At 38.9% G+C, this 15,403-nt stretch overlaps 1 protein-coding gene across 1 annotated transcript; it reads right to left on the minus strand.

Annotated features, from left to right (window-relative positions):
* Positions 1–225: 225 nt before the first annotated feature.
* LOC104617337 (tripartite motif-containing protein 2-like) lies at positions 226–14,567 on the minus strand (the record flags this gene model as incomplete). The annotated part of the gene is made up of 6 exons (XM_010282622.1): positions 226–947; positions 1,964–2,104; positions 4,717–4,787; positions 6,476–6,644; positions 13,000–13,167; positions 14,464–14,567. Coding segments are annotated over 6 exons (806 nt in total), but the record flags the coding sequence as incomplete, so codon positions are not given.
* Positions 14,568–15,403: the final 836 nt, after the last annotated feature.

A 15,403-nucleotide genomic window follows, 5' to 3' on the forward strand; every position in this document is an offset into this window, starting at 1 on the left:
ATGAACTAGTTTGGTGTCAAAAGGTCTGTTGATATACAGAAATTCAGCTCTCACTAATGTATCATTACAATTAAGTTTTTCCAGAGCTTTAGAAATGTCAGGTCTCTGCAAAGTCCTTCCAGCACATTGAGCAAGAGGAAGAGTGAAAAACAAGCACATGAAACAATCCTTCATTAATCCCTCATGAGTAGGGAATTTGCATTGATTCTCATAGTGCTAAACGTTGAGCTGTGTTAGGTCTGACGGTTAGAGCTAGACGGATTTTGTGAGACTTAACCTTACACTAAAAGGACCTACTTGTTATAGATAGTAAGACTGAAGAATGTTAAAAGTGTAATACCTACCATGATAATGACATCTAGAAGATTCCCAGGACCACCTCTGGGTTAAATAATGCATAACAATGATACTTCTTCAAATTTGGAAGCTCTGAGCAGGAGCTACCCTTTGTAGTCTTCAAAACACTTTGGGGACTTTTCCCAAATTTTTCTCATTTTTGCCTAATTAGTTAATTCCAGTTCCATAAGTTGCAGTTTGCATTTAGTATCACATTGTCTTTATGAACTCGGCTAAAGAGGATTTTGTATATTAACCCTTACAACAAAAAGTTCAGTGAGAAACGTAAGAGGTGCAAGTCCTGTGTAAACAAGGTAAGTTTGGAAATTAACACGAGAAGTCCGTAAAAGACTCCGTCGTTAATAAAAATGAACTCAAAGTAGGAGATATCCTGCATTGGATCTCTAGGACCAGTCTTTTCTTACAGGTGGACGATTATCCAGCTCCAGAGCTCATTGCTACTGTAAGTATCGATAGACCTTGAAGCAGTGATTTCCAGAGTCTGCAACTACAACATGGCCATCTGAAGTAAGGGCCAGACCTTGGGGACCATAAAGTGGGTCAGCAGAGGTGTTAATGTAGGATAAAAATGATCCACTTCCATCAAAAACCTTTGAGGGTGAAAAAGCACAGAATAAATGTTATGAATAAAAAAGAAAAATAGCAGACACAAGTCTGCTTGTACACAAGTCAATTGTACCATTATATTTCTCATTTCTGAAACAGCTGACATACACTAGAATAAACAAGGGCAGAATCTGATCTGTTATTCCCATAATATACAAGCTTATATACAAACGTATTTTCTTATTAAAAAGAACTAATTAAAGCTGCCAGGATCTTTGGCAAGAATTAAACATGCAATGAAATTATAATAAGAGGAGCACCTTGGCTCTTCCTTGTTCTAAAAATAGCCAACTACCATAAATCAAACTCAATCAGGAACTCAGCCAACATCTTGTTTTCCTAACAAATATTACCATTGTGGCTAGCATGACTCTTAGGTTCCCACACGGAGAAAACGAGGAATTTGTTTACACTGTTGACAGTGCTTCCTGAGAACAACTCATAAGCAGCTCCCTCATTTTTATGATCAATGAAAACACTACATACACTTAGTTAACTTTTATTAGATATTCTTTGGCAAATAAGACTGTGTGATTAGCACTTGAAAGGTAAGAAGAGTGTAACTCAACTTAAAAGCAGAATATTTCCTCAATATTTAAAAAAGATTATAAAAATCTGCTGCATTTGCCTCAGGGTCTATACAAATTATTTGCTTTTTCGTATTTTCCACCATGTCTCCAATCTTCTGATATGGTGATTATAAATTACTACCATCTCAGCGACGCTTGCAAGTCTCCTAAGTAATCAAATAGCTTTTGGGGAACTACTTCAGTGTAACCATCAGAGTTGCTAGCAGTCACACTGGGAAGTCCACAATTTGACACCACCAGTTTCAAAAGTGGACAGACCAGCAATGAGGCATATAAAAGGCTTCATTAGAAACCACATCACTTCTAATGCTGCTGTCCTGTTTCTTGGGAAGTCTGAAGACTTCAGTGACCAGAGTTATCAATCCATTAGTTTTCCGCATCAAGCACCTCTGAAATACAGAAATTTCTACCTGTATTCGGCTGTTTCCCCAGTCTGCTACAATAATATTTCCATTAGAATCTACAGCTACTCCAGTTGGTGCATTAAATTGTCCATTTCCTTCTCCATTTGATCCAAACTTCAGTATGAATTCTCCCTCCTGGTTAAATACCTGCACGGGTTAAAACAAAAACCTGAATATGACATTGTATCAAGTATTAGTAATCTACTACTACCAGTTCACCTGTTAACAAAACCAGGAATTGAAGTGTTCCCAGGAACATCCGCCCCTACACACATACACACACACACTAAAGATGGGAGAAAAGGTGCCCATCTCTCCCGCTAGCTCCATTACACCACACAGTATTTCCCTTCTCATTTAAGATCTGATTCAGCTCGGACACAGAGGTGGAGGGCCCCAGGAACCCTTCTGCAGCTTGTGCACCTTGAATTAAGAAGAGCTGAGTGCAGATATGGCACTTGGAGTCAGTCCTACAGAAACACAACTGAGCAGATGCATTCTCCTCTGACTTTCATAATCTAACACATACTGAGAATCATGGCATACTGCTCTCTGTATAGACAGTTCAGCAAGTGAATTCTCTGTGATGGTAACAGGTTTAAGCAGCAGAAAGACGGAACTGATCAATGACTATTCTGTCAGTGACCTGGATGCACCAACGGCACCAAGTGAGATACAGGATGTGTTATTCACATAGTACCATAGCCATCTCTATTTTGGTCCATCTTGGACCCAGGCCCAGCTGCGCCACAAGGTCCAACAGCGTTCTTAGAGACCGGCTATAGCTTGCACAAGAAAATGCAAAGTGCCAAGTGCACACTGAATTGCTAAGAAGGTGGGAGATGTGAGGAAATCATCCTATTCTTGAATGCCCACAGTGATAAGAGAAAAAGCATTTGGGGGAGGAAATTAATGAAGTACCAGGTTGGCGCCTGAGATGATTAAAGAAAGCAGAAAAAAATCAACTAATAAAAAAAGCAGGGGAAGACTTACTGCTCTCTCCCTGGGTTAAAATGGGGATAGTGAGTGACCGAGTGAGAGAGAAGCCTACATTGAGTAGGATTTTCTGTAGAAGATGCCTGAAGGAAGGAACGCATTCAAAGGTTAATGCAGGAAGGAGGATAATGTTGCTGAGTGAGGATGGATAATTCAAGACACCGGTGGCAGGAAGAGGCTTTGGGACACATAAAAGTGAAATTTATTTATTTATTTATAAATTTATTTATTATTTAAAATGAAACGTACTCTCTGCTCTTTTCCCCACCATCTAACAAAAGATAACAGCATCACACAGATTATAACTTACTGTCCAGAGTGTCAACAATTGTCTGTACCAATTTAGAGAACACTACAAAAATAAGAATCTTTTCCAGTTAGTACCAAATTGTAACAAATAACATTTTTATCCCATTGAGTCAGGCCAGAGACAGATGGGAACACTCTGTTCTCATTAGGAATGCCATAACTACCAATTTGCTAAGCTGCCACACTTATTACATCTCTTCACTTGCTTTTTTTCATTTTAGTTTGCCCGTGTTTTTAACTCTCTCCAGGCATTCTTGTTACCACGGCAAGCCCTGCTGCTGGAGGGGTAATTTATGGAGTCATAGGCCTGCTGCTGCTAAACCATGTAAACAATCTGCTTTAGGGCTCCTGCAGCAGTCTTGGTTTCTTTGTTGTAATCCCAACCATGAGTTGCTACTTCCTCTCTAATTCCAAAAGGATGCAAGAGCAAGGTCGCTATTCAAAAGCTACGTGATTCTGCACTGCTCAGGACATGAGAGTGTCTACGCTCAGACTGTGATTTCCTATTTCAGGTGAATAAATCAGATTTATCATTTCAGTTATGAATGGTGATGGACTGAGGATTCATCTTCGTGTTCAGTCAAATCCCTGGGATTTCACCTGTGCGTGGGACTGGCGCACATGGCCTGAGGACCCGGGTAGGACAGCGTTCTGTTGCCCGTGTCCTCCTGCTGCTGCTGCGTGTTAAGGGAGGGACAAAGAGTGTGGAAAAGGACTGAAAGGGAATGTCACGGCCTGAAAACAAACACGCACAGGTGAGTAATTTTTGAAATGGCCTGTAGCTCCATATATATTTTCCACCACATGACATCTCAGTATGTATCCTTGTTTTGGTTTATTATTGGGACAAACAAATATACCACCCTATCTTATGACACCACCCTATCTTATGACACCCATGAGTCAGGACTTCCCATGGGTGTAAGGACTAGTGGCCCAGAGCAGGAAGTACTGGATGAAAACTGATGGTCTGTGCTACACAGTTGTTAAGATGGGTTGTAAATGGATTCAGTACTCTTAGAACTTATAGATACAGAATTAAAGATTGGCTGGTATCTTTACTTTGTTATCATTTTATTCCACTAGAAACGTGGGAAGCTTTTACTGGGAAGATCAAAAGCAGTTACCAGACTTAATTAAAATAGGAAAGAACATAGGGTAAATCACAGGTTTGGCAGAGAGATAATAAAAATAACTAAGTTGATATTATTTATCTCAGGTACAATTTATATTTAAGCAATTGAATTAGAGAACATTATAGTGGCACCAAAGGCAATGGATTATATCTCCATTAAGCGACACACTGCATGCAAAGGTCTCTGAATGTGCAGTCCTTATATAAGACCTCATACGTATAAAGTGTGACCTCTTTGTTTTTAACATTACTTTATTTTCCCCAAGAAAGTACCATGATAAAATAAAAAACTTTCCAAGTTGCTATTAATTGACAGTACCTTGACAGAATGGTTATGAAAATCTGTAACGATAATTTCATTGTTGCTGTTTACAGCTGCAAAATGAGGACCTGCAATGCAGAGAAAGAAAAAAAAATAATAAAAATAAAAATACCCCTAAGTAAAAAATTTTGCTTAAATCAAAAAATTATTATATTTGGCTTCTAAGTAATAACAGTCAAATTGGGAATGTCAATTTCAAATTAAGAGTAACTTCATTTCATATTTTAAAAAGCTCATCATACCTTTTTGTAAACACAAATAACTTCTTTTTCAACCAGTTGTCAGCTAGTGCTATCAATAAGCATTGTTCATTCCTTCCTCTCTCATGTACAGATGCCTATGTAGATATTTATGTGCTTATTAACAAGACAAAACATGTAGTGCTTAGGCATAAAGTTGTATATAAACTGAAAATAGTTATGAAAAATGTTCATGTAAAGTCTTAATCAAAATCTTCTATGCTTTGTGTGCTTACTTCTTACAAGCATTTGAGCAAACAAGTTTTAGAATAAATACAAAAATTGTTTAGAAGAACACTATCAGGGAAAAAAGTGCATTTTTTGCTTTACTTTGTGTATTGACCTATGTGTGCTAACTTGAATAAAAAACAAATGCTAACTTGAAAAGAGGCAAGTACCTGAATCAAAATACTTGAGTATTTATATAACAACTTGAGTTATTAAACAGATCAGAACTCAGTTTCCATTTTCACAGTACATCAGTGTAAACTATAAAAAGGGTGAAAACCTTTACACTGAAAAAATCCAGTAAGGACAATTCACCTGTTTTACGTAGCCTACCACCAAGAAGAGGTGATACATTTCTCAAATGCACCATTACAGAGTATTTGCACATTTCTTTTCAGGATGTATTCTTACAAATTTTAAAATGAAAGAAATTGGACATAACCAGAAAATGTTGGTGACACCTAGCTGTGTTAAGAGCCAAAGCTCTCATAAATTAGATACATGGCACTTGTGCCAGATGACATTGCAAGAGATCTCGAGTAAGATAAAAGCAGTTCTACCATTGATGCTATTTCTCTCTTATGCTGTGAACCAGTCAGAACATCAGACCAATCTATCACTACTTATTCCGTGTCCCAACACCCTCAAAATGACCTGCATATGTAATTTGGCATCTTCATTTCAAATTTTGAAAGAACAGCTACTCACTCAAAATATAGCAGTTGTCTTTTTTTAAATTTAATTGCATGTTCTAACTGACAGACACCAGGCGCAAGCAGTCAGTTGAATAAAAGCGGCAATTTCCCCAAACTGGCATATTCCGTTTACATTAACTGTGTGTTCCTGATCTCAATCTTAACACTATCCCATTATATTCATTTTCTAATGGAAAGATACCACTTAGGGCATTGGTTAATGTGTATCTGATCATTGGAAACACAAAGCATCGTGCTTGAGTTAATTATCATGAACAGCTGAGTGTAGGCATTACAAAGCATTTATAAAATGCTAGTTAGGATCAGTCTTTCTTGGGTGACTGATCTGAAAGGCTTCCAGGCACAGAGAGGTAGATAACACAATCTGGTTACAGCTACATTTGCAGAACAGATGTTGCAGTCTTCCTGCCGAATTAAACAAATGCTGAAGTGAGTAGGAGCTGTATGTTTAGCAGAACCTTTCCCCTACAGGAAAAACGAGTAGGATATAGCGTCTTCAACATGCTCAAACATCATGCAAATGTGAGCAGAAGAGGCAAGAAAAGGGGATTTACATATTACCATCAAGTGTACCTGCAAACTGCTTGTCACCATTTCCTCGACTACCGAACCTGGTGACTATTTTTCCATTCGGCTGGAAGATGAAGACACAGCATGCTTTATTGTCCACTACAATGATGTGTCCATTACGATCCACAGAAACACCTTTAGGGCCCATGAGCTTTCCAGACCCAATCTTGGCCTAAAAGGGAAAACACAAAACAGGAAAATACATTGGCATGATAGAAATAAGTTAGTACAGTTCAAAGATTGTATTACAGGCACACAGTGGGACGGAGAGACATTTTTGTTATCAAAAGTTTCCCAGAGGGAAGTGATTGTTTTTATCAGCTCTTATTGTGCATTTCATAGTTTTTTCTTCAGCTGAAAATAAAGACTGCTTTCTGTATGTCCTTTCTAGAGTGGAAAATCTGCCACCTCAGGAACTCAGTCCAAACATACAGCTCATGAGAAACATAATCATCATATTTGTGTGTCTTGATAAAATACAGCATCTGTCAGAAACCATCACAAAAAGCTGTATAGCCAGCACTAGTGTACCAGCAGGACAGGCAGACAGGCATAAAGGACTTCTGCCTCCTATTGCATACTATTCCCGAGTCCAACAATCCCCTGGTTATGGGTGGAGAAACATGCCTTTACCACTGCCTGCTACATCAAAGCAGTCAGAGCTCACTCTTGGAGCATCAGAGCTGAGTGGGATGTAGGCTATGATGTCCTCTGTTGCGTTTCTTGTGTGAATGAGACACCATGCAGCTTCTGAGTGCTTTTGGAAAGAATTTGAGCAGAGCTAAAGCTCAGGCTAACCTCTGTATGTTCCACCAGATCCATGTGAGATTGCTTCACTTGCTGCTTAGATACATGAAGTGTCAGCTGAAACATGCAAAGGACATAGGATCGTGCTGCCAAACAGCAAATAAAGTAATCTTTGAAACACTAAACAAATCAGAGCTTGCTCCTGTCTTAGGTAAATTATTTCCATCATTTTAAATAGGCCTGGTGACTACCAAAACCATCTGCCAGCATAATCAGCAACAGGAGGGGAATTGTATACGATAGTCCATATAGTATCAATGGAAAAATCTTCAGTGGAGATGAGGTGGATCTTGCACACAGTGAATTATTTGGAAAGGCTAGAGAGCTGTCAAAATAAAACCAGAAAATGTTAGAAGCCATCTATAGTAGGATCAAAAAGAAGGGTATCTAAGAAGGGGATCTAAGAAACAGCATCCAGAGCAAGCAGAAATTGAGGCTTCAAAGAGCCCTTGAGCTATCTGGGCGTATACCCAAGAAGATTCTAGGATCACCTTGCAACCCATTTCACATTTTTCACCATTTTGCTCTTTTTTTCAGGCAGAGATTCTAGAAATTGGTTTAATCTACATAAAATCAGTTGAGTTTTGACCTTTCAGTTAAAAAAACGTTATACAAATATCACCTAATTTGGGGGGCAAGGGGAGCTGTTGTCGTTGGAATGTAGCAACTTGCTTTCTGGTTTTGGCTGTTTTTTTGAAAATGATGGACAGATTTGGAAGCATTTATCCAGGTTGGTTCTGAAAGTCTGGTCTCCTGCCAGCCTCTTTACTATGCTGGACAGGCAATCTGTGTTGAAATTATGGATCCCAGAACTTTCAGTTCCTGTAGTAATTTGTGAGAGACACATCTTAGAAACTGAGGTCCATCTCTTTGGCGGAGAACTTAATTTCCTGTTTCCATTGGAATTGAAATGAAAGAGATACTAAGATATTTGTTGTCTTTATAAAACAAGGCCATTTTTCACCTCCCTGCCTTTGCAGGGTGGGACAGATCACCACCTAGAACAAGCAATGCTTCTGACTGCTGTGCTCCTCTCCCCTCCCTCCTGCAAGTGGTGAGGAGTAGCTGAAGCTCTTGTTAGTCTGTGACTATCAGGATGGAATAGATTACAGGGCATGGAGAAGATCCACAACCTAACTCGTGTCTCTCAATTCCCTAATGTTGTCAAAGCAAACAACCAGGTTAGTATCTGAAGGAGCTCAACTGCCCTTAGTAAGCCCCATGCTCCTATTCCACGATACATTCTCATGGGTGGGGTTGCAGGTAAAAATAGGAGCCACCCCAAAATAAAGCCCATCTAGGTTCCCTAAGGCTGTCTGGTACAAAGTCACCAGCACTACTACACAGCTTCATTCCATCTCAGATAAAGAAAACTCTGGGGGGTAAAACTTGCAGCTTCAAGACTATGCTTAGCCAACATGCAATGATCATGTATCTGGTTTATGTTCAGGTATGTATGCTGTTATAAATTGCTGAATATTTAGACAAAACCCACCTAATTAAATCATTCTAAAATATCCCCAGGGAAAACTATTAAAAATGACTTTGTGTTCTCCAGGGGAAAGATATGAGCGGACCTACAAAGTGTATTCAGGTTTGCATAACAACAAAGCAGCAAAAACAGAAACCAAATGCAAATCAGTAGATCTATTTCCTTTGGGGTGATTAAATCATATTCCCGTCTTTCCTCTGGGATGCCCATGTGTTTGTCTGCTTGTGCGTTGCACCACCTCCTTACCATCTTTCCAGGATTCCTATGGAAAAATGACTCAGACTCATGAGTACAGTGTCTTCCTGCCCATATAAATACATATGAAAAAAAAGCATTAATGAATCACATACTACATTAATGAGCACTCAGTGCTAAGAAAAGGAATAAAAATTGCTATTCTTGGGCCAGGATTTAAAATATAATTTGCAGGCAGCAATAAATTATGCCCAGCTAGAGTTTGCAGTGCCTTTTAGTAAAAATCTCTGTTTTCAGTTTAGATCAAAATATGCTGATGACACATTACTGGGTCTGGCTGAACATATGCTTTGTATATTTTTATTTCAGAAAGTTTCTTAGAATTATAGGTTCGATTATTTAGAACAGAACATTATGAAACCCAGTCATTCCTGTTAAGTGTATGAATGGAAGTATTTTCAGACTTTTCTGCCATTAGAAACGAATAAAGTATAATGAATCATCTAAACCCTTAATACAAATAATGTGTTTAATTGAATTCAGTCAAGGACATTATGTCCCTTATTTTATAGGCTCTTATGAACTTAGACTGGTTTTCAAATATGTGTTTATACAGTCACCCTACCTGGGTAGAAAATATTCTACTGTGGGATATTCCTAGAGGTAAAAAAATCAGCTAGCCTATATAAAAATTTATAAAGACTTTTCCACTGTAGAAGTAGGTGTGCTAGGTCTTTAAGTTTAACTTCACCAATCTCGTTGCTGTCTGAAAGGTTCATGATTGTCAGGAATTAATTTACAGACTTTCAACACACCATCTTTCCCTGTTTGAGAACTTCCCTAATACGGAGATACAGCTTTGTCACACATTGCAATGTCACTCAATACACGGATTTATCATTCACATGACTGTCTTAATTCAACTGTGACCACTTAACTACACTCCACAGAACTATTCCTATCTGAACATGCAACCAGCTTCAAGCTTCTCCCTTCTTAATTCTTCTAATGAAACAAGAAAAAAAAAGTCTGACAGATAAAATGTTTCCTTTCATCTTTGCCCACTCATCTAAACTTGATCTTAACTTGACTTGCAGCCTTGTTTGGCTGATAACAAGCTATCTCAGATACAACCCTTCCAGACTAGAAAGAAAGTAATACTCTCCTCAGAGGACCAATAATCATTCTCTTGGCTCTGTTCTCCATTTCCTTCACTAGGTTTGACCACCACCACTGGCACAGAAGCTTATACTGCTGCTTCACCATGCATTCTCTCTTTAGCCTAGCAATATGTCTTCTATAACAAGTTTTCTTAAGCAAATCCAGAGTAATTTACAGAGGAAGCCAGCACTTTTATCTGCCTTCTATAGAGAAGGAAAATAAAGCACTGGGAAGTGAGATGAAGATCACTAGTCACCTGAGAGACCCGTGGCGTGGCCAGAAACAGAAGCCCCAATTCCTAAGAACCCATCTGAGGCTTTGTCGTTCACAGGGTAACACAGCCCTTCATTTTAAGGGACTCGTGTTTTGGTGTAACCTTAGATTAGGGTTTGTCCCCCTCTGCATTATGCAAGTTTTACAGCCTTGAGAAAACGGAGCTCTGTCTCTGTTGCTGCCAGCGACTGAAGAAGGTGACACTTTTCTGCCTGGCAGGGAAGGTTGCTGGGGCGAGTCAGCCCAGTGCTGTAATCAGGGAGATGCCTGGGCCTGGCTCCAGGGGAAATTTGCCTTCTGGCTCACATGACTATGAAAATGCTGCTAGGGGACAGCAAATGTGTAAGTAGAGAAAGAAAGGGACAACAACAAAAATAGTTAGATTAAGTTCAAAACAGCCCCCTGATAATGCTGAGTTAACAACTAGCAGACCACCTGCACCAGAGATCATATACAATGACTTGCAGGCACAGTCCTTTGAAGGGAAACACCATTATCCCTTTATCTCTCTCTCTCTCTCTCTCTCTCTCTCTCTCTCTCTCTCTCTTAGCAAGTGTTGCCCAATTTAATCTGACAAAGGCCCTGCAAGAATTACCACTGCCAACACACAAGAAATTACAAAGTTTTGCCCAGATTCCCACAGGCTAGATCTGTTATATCAGTGTCCTGTGTTTCAACCACATGATTATGCCTGCCCTCCATATGTAAAATGCTTCCACAAACATTTGTATATTTTTCTCTCATAAATATAGCCCGTTGCATTCAATCTAAAAACAGTATTTTATATCACTGATGTTTCATCTCTCATTTAATCAGTCTAGTCCCAAGAACTATAAAGTCTGATGCATTAAGTTGTATTAACCACACAAACATTGCCAACTCTACATAGCTCTTGCAATCCAACAAAAGCATTGAATAAAACCAAAGCTAGGCTCCACGTCAGAGAAACTACCTTAATAATTCATTTTTTTCAATTCCTGTCTCCCAGCTGGTAGTGAATAGCACATAGGGTCCCAGCTCCTCCAGAGCCATGGCTTTTTCCTCCAGAGCTGGCACCATCTGAAATGCTGGATTTACAGCATGTCTTGAGAAGGAAGGAAAATGAGCCCTCCATGCTCTGCTTCCAGATCAAGCCAGTTCACATTAAAGATGTTAATAATTATTTAAAACATGCTTAGGTTACTCAGCGTATTTGGATTCTTAACTAAATTACATATTTCTTTGGTTATGTTTTGGAGTCTCCATTTCATTCAAGGACTTCAGCCAAAACCAAGGTTTTCCTGTGTAGCTGTACATTTTCAAAACTACTTGACAAGAAAAATCACATACTCTCTGCAAATGCAAGTAATTTGTATTTTTTTAACACTTGCATTGCATATTAGTATTGTTTTATTTTAGCTTCAAGACTACACAGGATCTGGATGCTTTTAAAAGCATACACGTCTGTTTTCCAGATGGAGGTCACTGAGGGCTCTGCAAGCACAACTGCCTATTTGCTATAGCATTTGTCACTTTGCAAAGACTATTCAAAAGGAGGACATTTCTTGGTACACGTGAGCAGCTCAGAACCTGAGCTTTTTGGTCATCACGTTGCCAGAAAATTAGCCAAACAGGCAATTTCTCTCCAATGCAGGACTCTAGAACTAAGTAACTATGGTAGAAATTTGCCTGCGGGTCCTTTATCTCACTGAACAGTGTATACTGTTAACCTCTGCTGTCAGTGGCTACTTCTAGGATGCATCGCCAGACTCAGTAACAGGGATTCAGAGAACAGCACTAGATGGAGGCAACCTTTAATTCTCTCTGCAATTGCACCTGAACCCAAGCAAAATAAATACTGCAGGTTGGCAAGCATCAGTGTAATGTAGGAGCTGCCTTCTTATTTTACTCCTATTAAAGGGATCAGAGTTGCTAAGAAAATAAGAGGCGTGCTTTTCTCAGAACTTCTTATTTCTGAAGCCTGAGACATTATTTCTGCCTTTCAGTTTTTCGAGTGCACATAACCCCACCTAAAACACTCCTGTCTATGCTGTAGCACTGGAACAACATCCTGGGTTGCCCTTCCTTGCATTTATTACCAACAGGATCATACATGAATTATACACTTGATTTGCTGATACGTATGGAGTAAATAAAGGAAGTCATCATCAGTCTGCCACCTTATTTTTCTCCTCCGTATGTCACTGAAGAGCCTCATGTCCTCCTCGTAAGTTTTTATGTCTGTCTGTGTGTTTATACATATATGCACACGCCTTTCTGTATAATCAGAATACTAATGATATGAAGGCTGTTGAACTAGTTGAACTAGACTTGAGCACATGAGCTATGCTTGACTCTAAGTTACAGAAAGGCATCCAAGCACCTAGTACGCAGAAATATAAAATGGAACGTATAATCTGTATTTGGTAGAACATTAGTATCACAGCTGTGACCTCTTCCTATGAATTACACAGCATGGCTGTGTCATGGGTTTTCACATCACAACAATCAAATTTGGACCAAGTTACAACCAAACTATGTAGTTTCTTGACCAAAAAAAACATTTGCTTTCCTTTGTACAATGGAGAAAGCTCAGGAGAGTTCACATGATAACTCGTACCTTAAATTTTCCATCTGATGAGAATATGCTAACCCATTTGTTATCGTAATCTGCAATAATGATGTCACCACTGGGATGCACAGCCACTCCTGTTGGCCGCTGCAACTGGCCAGGAGACCTTCCTCGTATGCCAAAACGGCTTTTGAACTGACCATCATTGGAAAATATCTGTAACATAAAACATTCATTTTAAAATTAAGTCTGCATAGTAACATCATCTATTTCTTGGAGTTTAGATTTTAGCAAGTCACTAATGAACACTATAGTCAGAAAGAGAGTTAGGAACATGAAGCACTTTTACACAGCCCATGTTTGAAAGTGATATGCCTAATTTAAGAGGAGGCTTCCACCTGGACCCTAATTTCAAAATAAAGAAGTTGTCTGCACTTACATTGCACTGTTTCTTCAGTCATCTCAAAGTACTTTACAAACATTTGTGAATTAAGTTTCACAATGTCCCTCTCAGCTGGAAGGAAGTGTATTATTCCCATACTAGACATGAGGAAACTGAGACACTGAGTGACATGGCCACAGTCAAACACTAAGTCTGTAGAAAAGGTAGGAATAGAAGCTAAAAGAGAATTTCAAAATTTAATTATTTGACTTAGGGATAAGTATTAGGCCGCTCCCTGAGAGATACTTTACGCACACAAAATCCAGTCCACTGGTTGTGTCCCCAAGCCAACTAATTAGACACTGGAGTTCCTCTGAAGTGGCTGCAAATTACAAAGTGTGAGGGTGCTGATGAATATTTGACTCTGTTTCTTTGAAAAAGCCTGGAAATTAGTTCTTACTGCATGTGGCTTGCTGGTTCTCACATACCAAAGAACAAGCCACACACTGCTGCCTTGTTCATTGCTACCACGTGGGCAGCCTGAAGAGTGATGACAAATTGTTAATGGTAAAAAAGATACATGGCAAGCAAAAGAAAAAACACAGCTTGATTTTCACACAGGCTACAGAAGCCAAGAAACCATGGGTGTCAGGGGTGCTACCACAGAAAAGATTTGATCATGATATCAGACAGAAAAGTCTAAAAGCCATGTGAAAATGACATCTACATGTTTATTTTTCTATTTGTATTTGCTTAAGAAATTATATTTGTGGCACCTTGCCCTAGATTTATATTTGGAAACACAGAGTGATAAATTTACAATGTAAAATGGTATTTACAAAAAGGCATTTTCCAGATTATTGCACCGCTTGTTTTCTTCATTCATTGCCAAACATCACAAGGAAAGGAAATAAACTCTGATATACATACTTGATACAGTGTAGATCTGAAAAAGCTAGCTGCAGGTCAAGAAGATGGAATGATAATGGATGATAAACAAGTTGAGCTTCCTCTGTATTTTCTGTATCTGCTTGAACCGTACAAAATGTGTCTTTCCTGGACTACAAAGAAGGCAGAGGTGTGGGAGCGGGGAGAAAATGAAAAATACCGGAAGTGGCATATCCTCATACCTGCACGCACTGGTTGTTACTGTCTGCTATTAATATTTTTCCATTTGTAGATGCAGCTACACCTTGAAGATTTGTAAATTCCCCTTTGTTTCTTCCTTTGGTGCCTAAAATTGAACACAAAGCACATAAGAAAACAGGTTAGTCAGGACTAATCAGTTAGGATCTAAATGCCAACACATACATTTATTACATCCTTGATCTATAGATTTCTATTTTGGAGAGTTCTTATCACTGCTACAACTTCAAAGAACCATCTCAGTAACAGATCCACAATTCTGAGTACAAGAATGGATTGTTCTTACTCTTTGGCATGTATGCCATCTAAGCCCCCACCAACATAATTACCTCTTTCGCCTTCACAAATCAAAGTGTTCACAATTTGCCTCTTGTGTGAGGGAACTAGTGAAATGCTTTTTCATAAATGATGGACTTTTTTTAAACTGCAGATTTTTATCCAGCTGAGAAGGCAAAGAAAGGGGTGGTACTGTAGGAACATACAGACCAAGGCTAAGATAAGAACCTGGACAGATGACAAGGTTTTAGTATAGTTAGCTAAATCTCCTCAGTGAAGTCACGAAGTTGAGATAAAACATATTGGTGATCACTTTGGATGGGGTCATTTCAAGACAGGGAAGTTTCCTATTTACTCATAAACAGTTTTTAGTCATAGATTCCCTTAGAAAGGAATAAATTTTTTTTCATAAATTTCATAAATTCCTTTACAATGGAAACTCAGATGAAGAACTGGTTTTTAATGATTGGGACATGTGGGATGATGAAGACTAACACCTGGAGACTGAATGCTTCTGCAAAGACCTTAGATTATTCCAGTGTATTAAAGCAGTGTACACACACAAAGGTCCCATTTTTACCCAGGACAAACGCAATAGTGATTTACATAGAACCAGAAGTCTTTTCTCCAGTGGCTTAAGGGGATAAG

The sequence above is a fragment of the Phaethon lepturus genome, unplaced genomic scaffold, assembly GCF_000687285.1.
Source record: "Phaethon lepturus isolate BGI_N335 unplaced genomic scaffold, ASM68728v1 scaffold42892, whole genome shotgun sequence".
Taxonomy (NCBI): Eukaryota; Metazoa; Chordata; class Aves; order Phaethontiformes; family Phaethontidae; genus Phaethon; species Phaethon lepturus.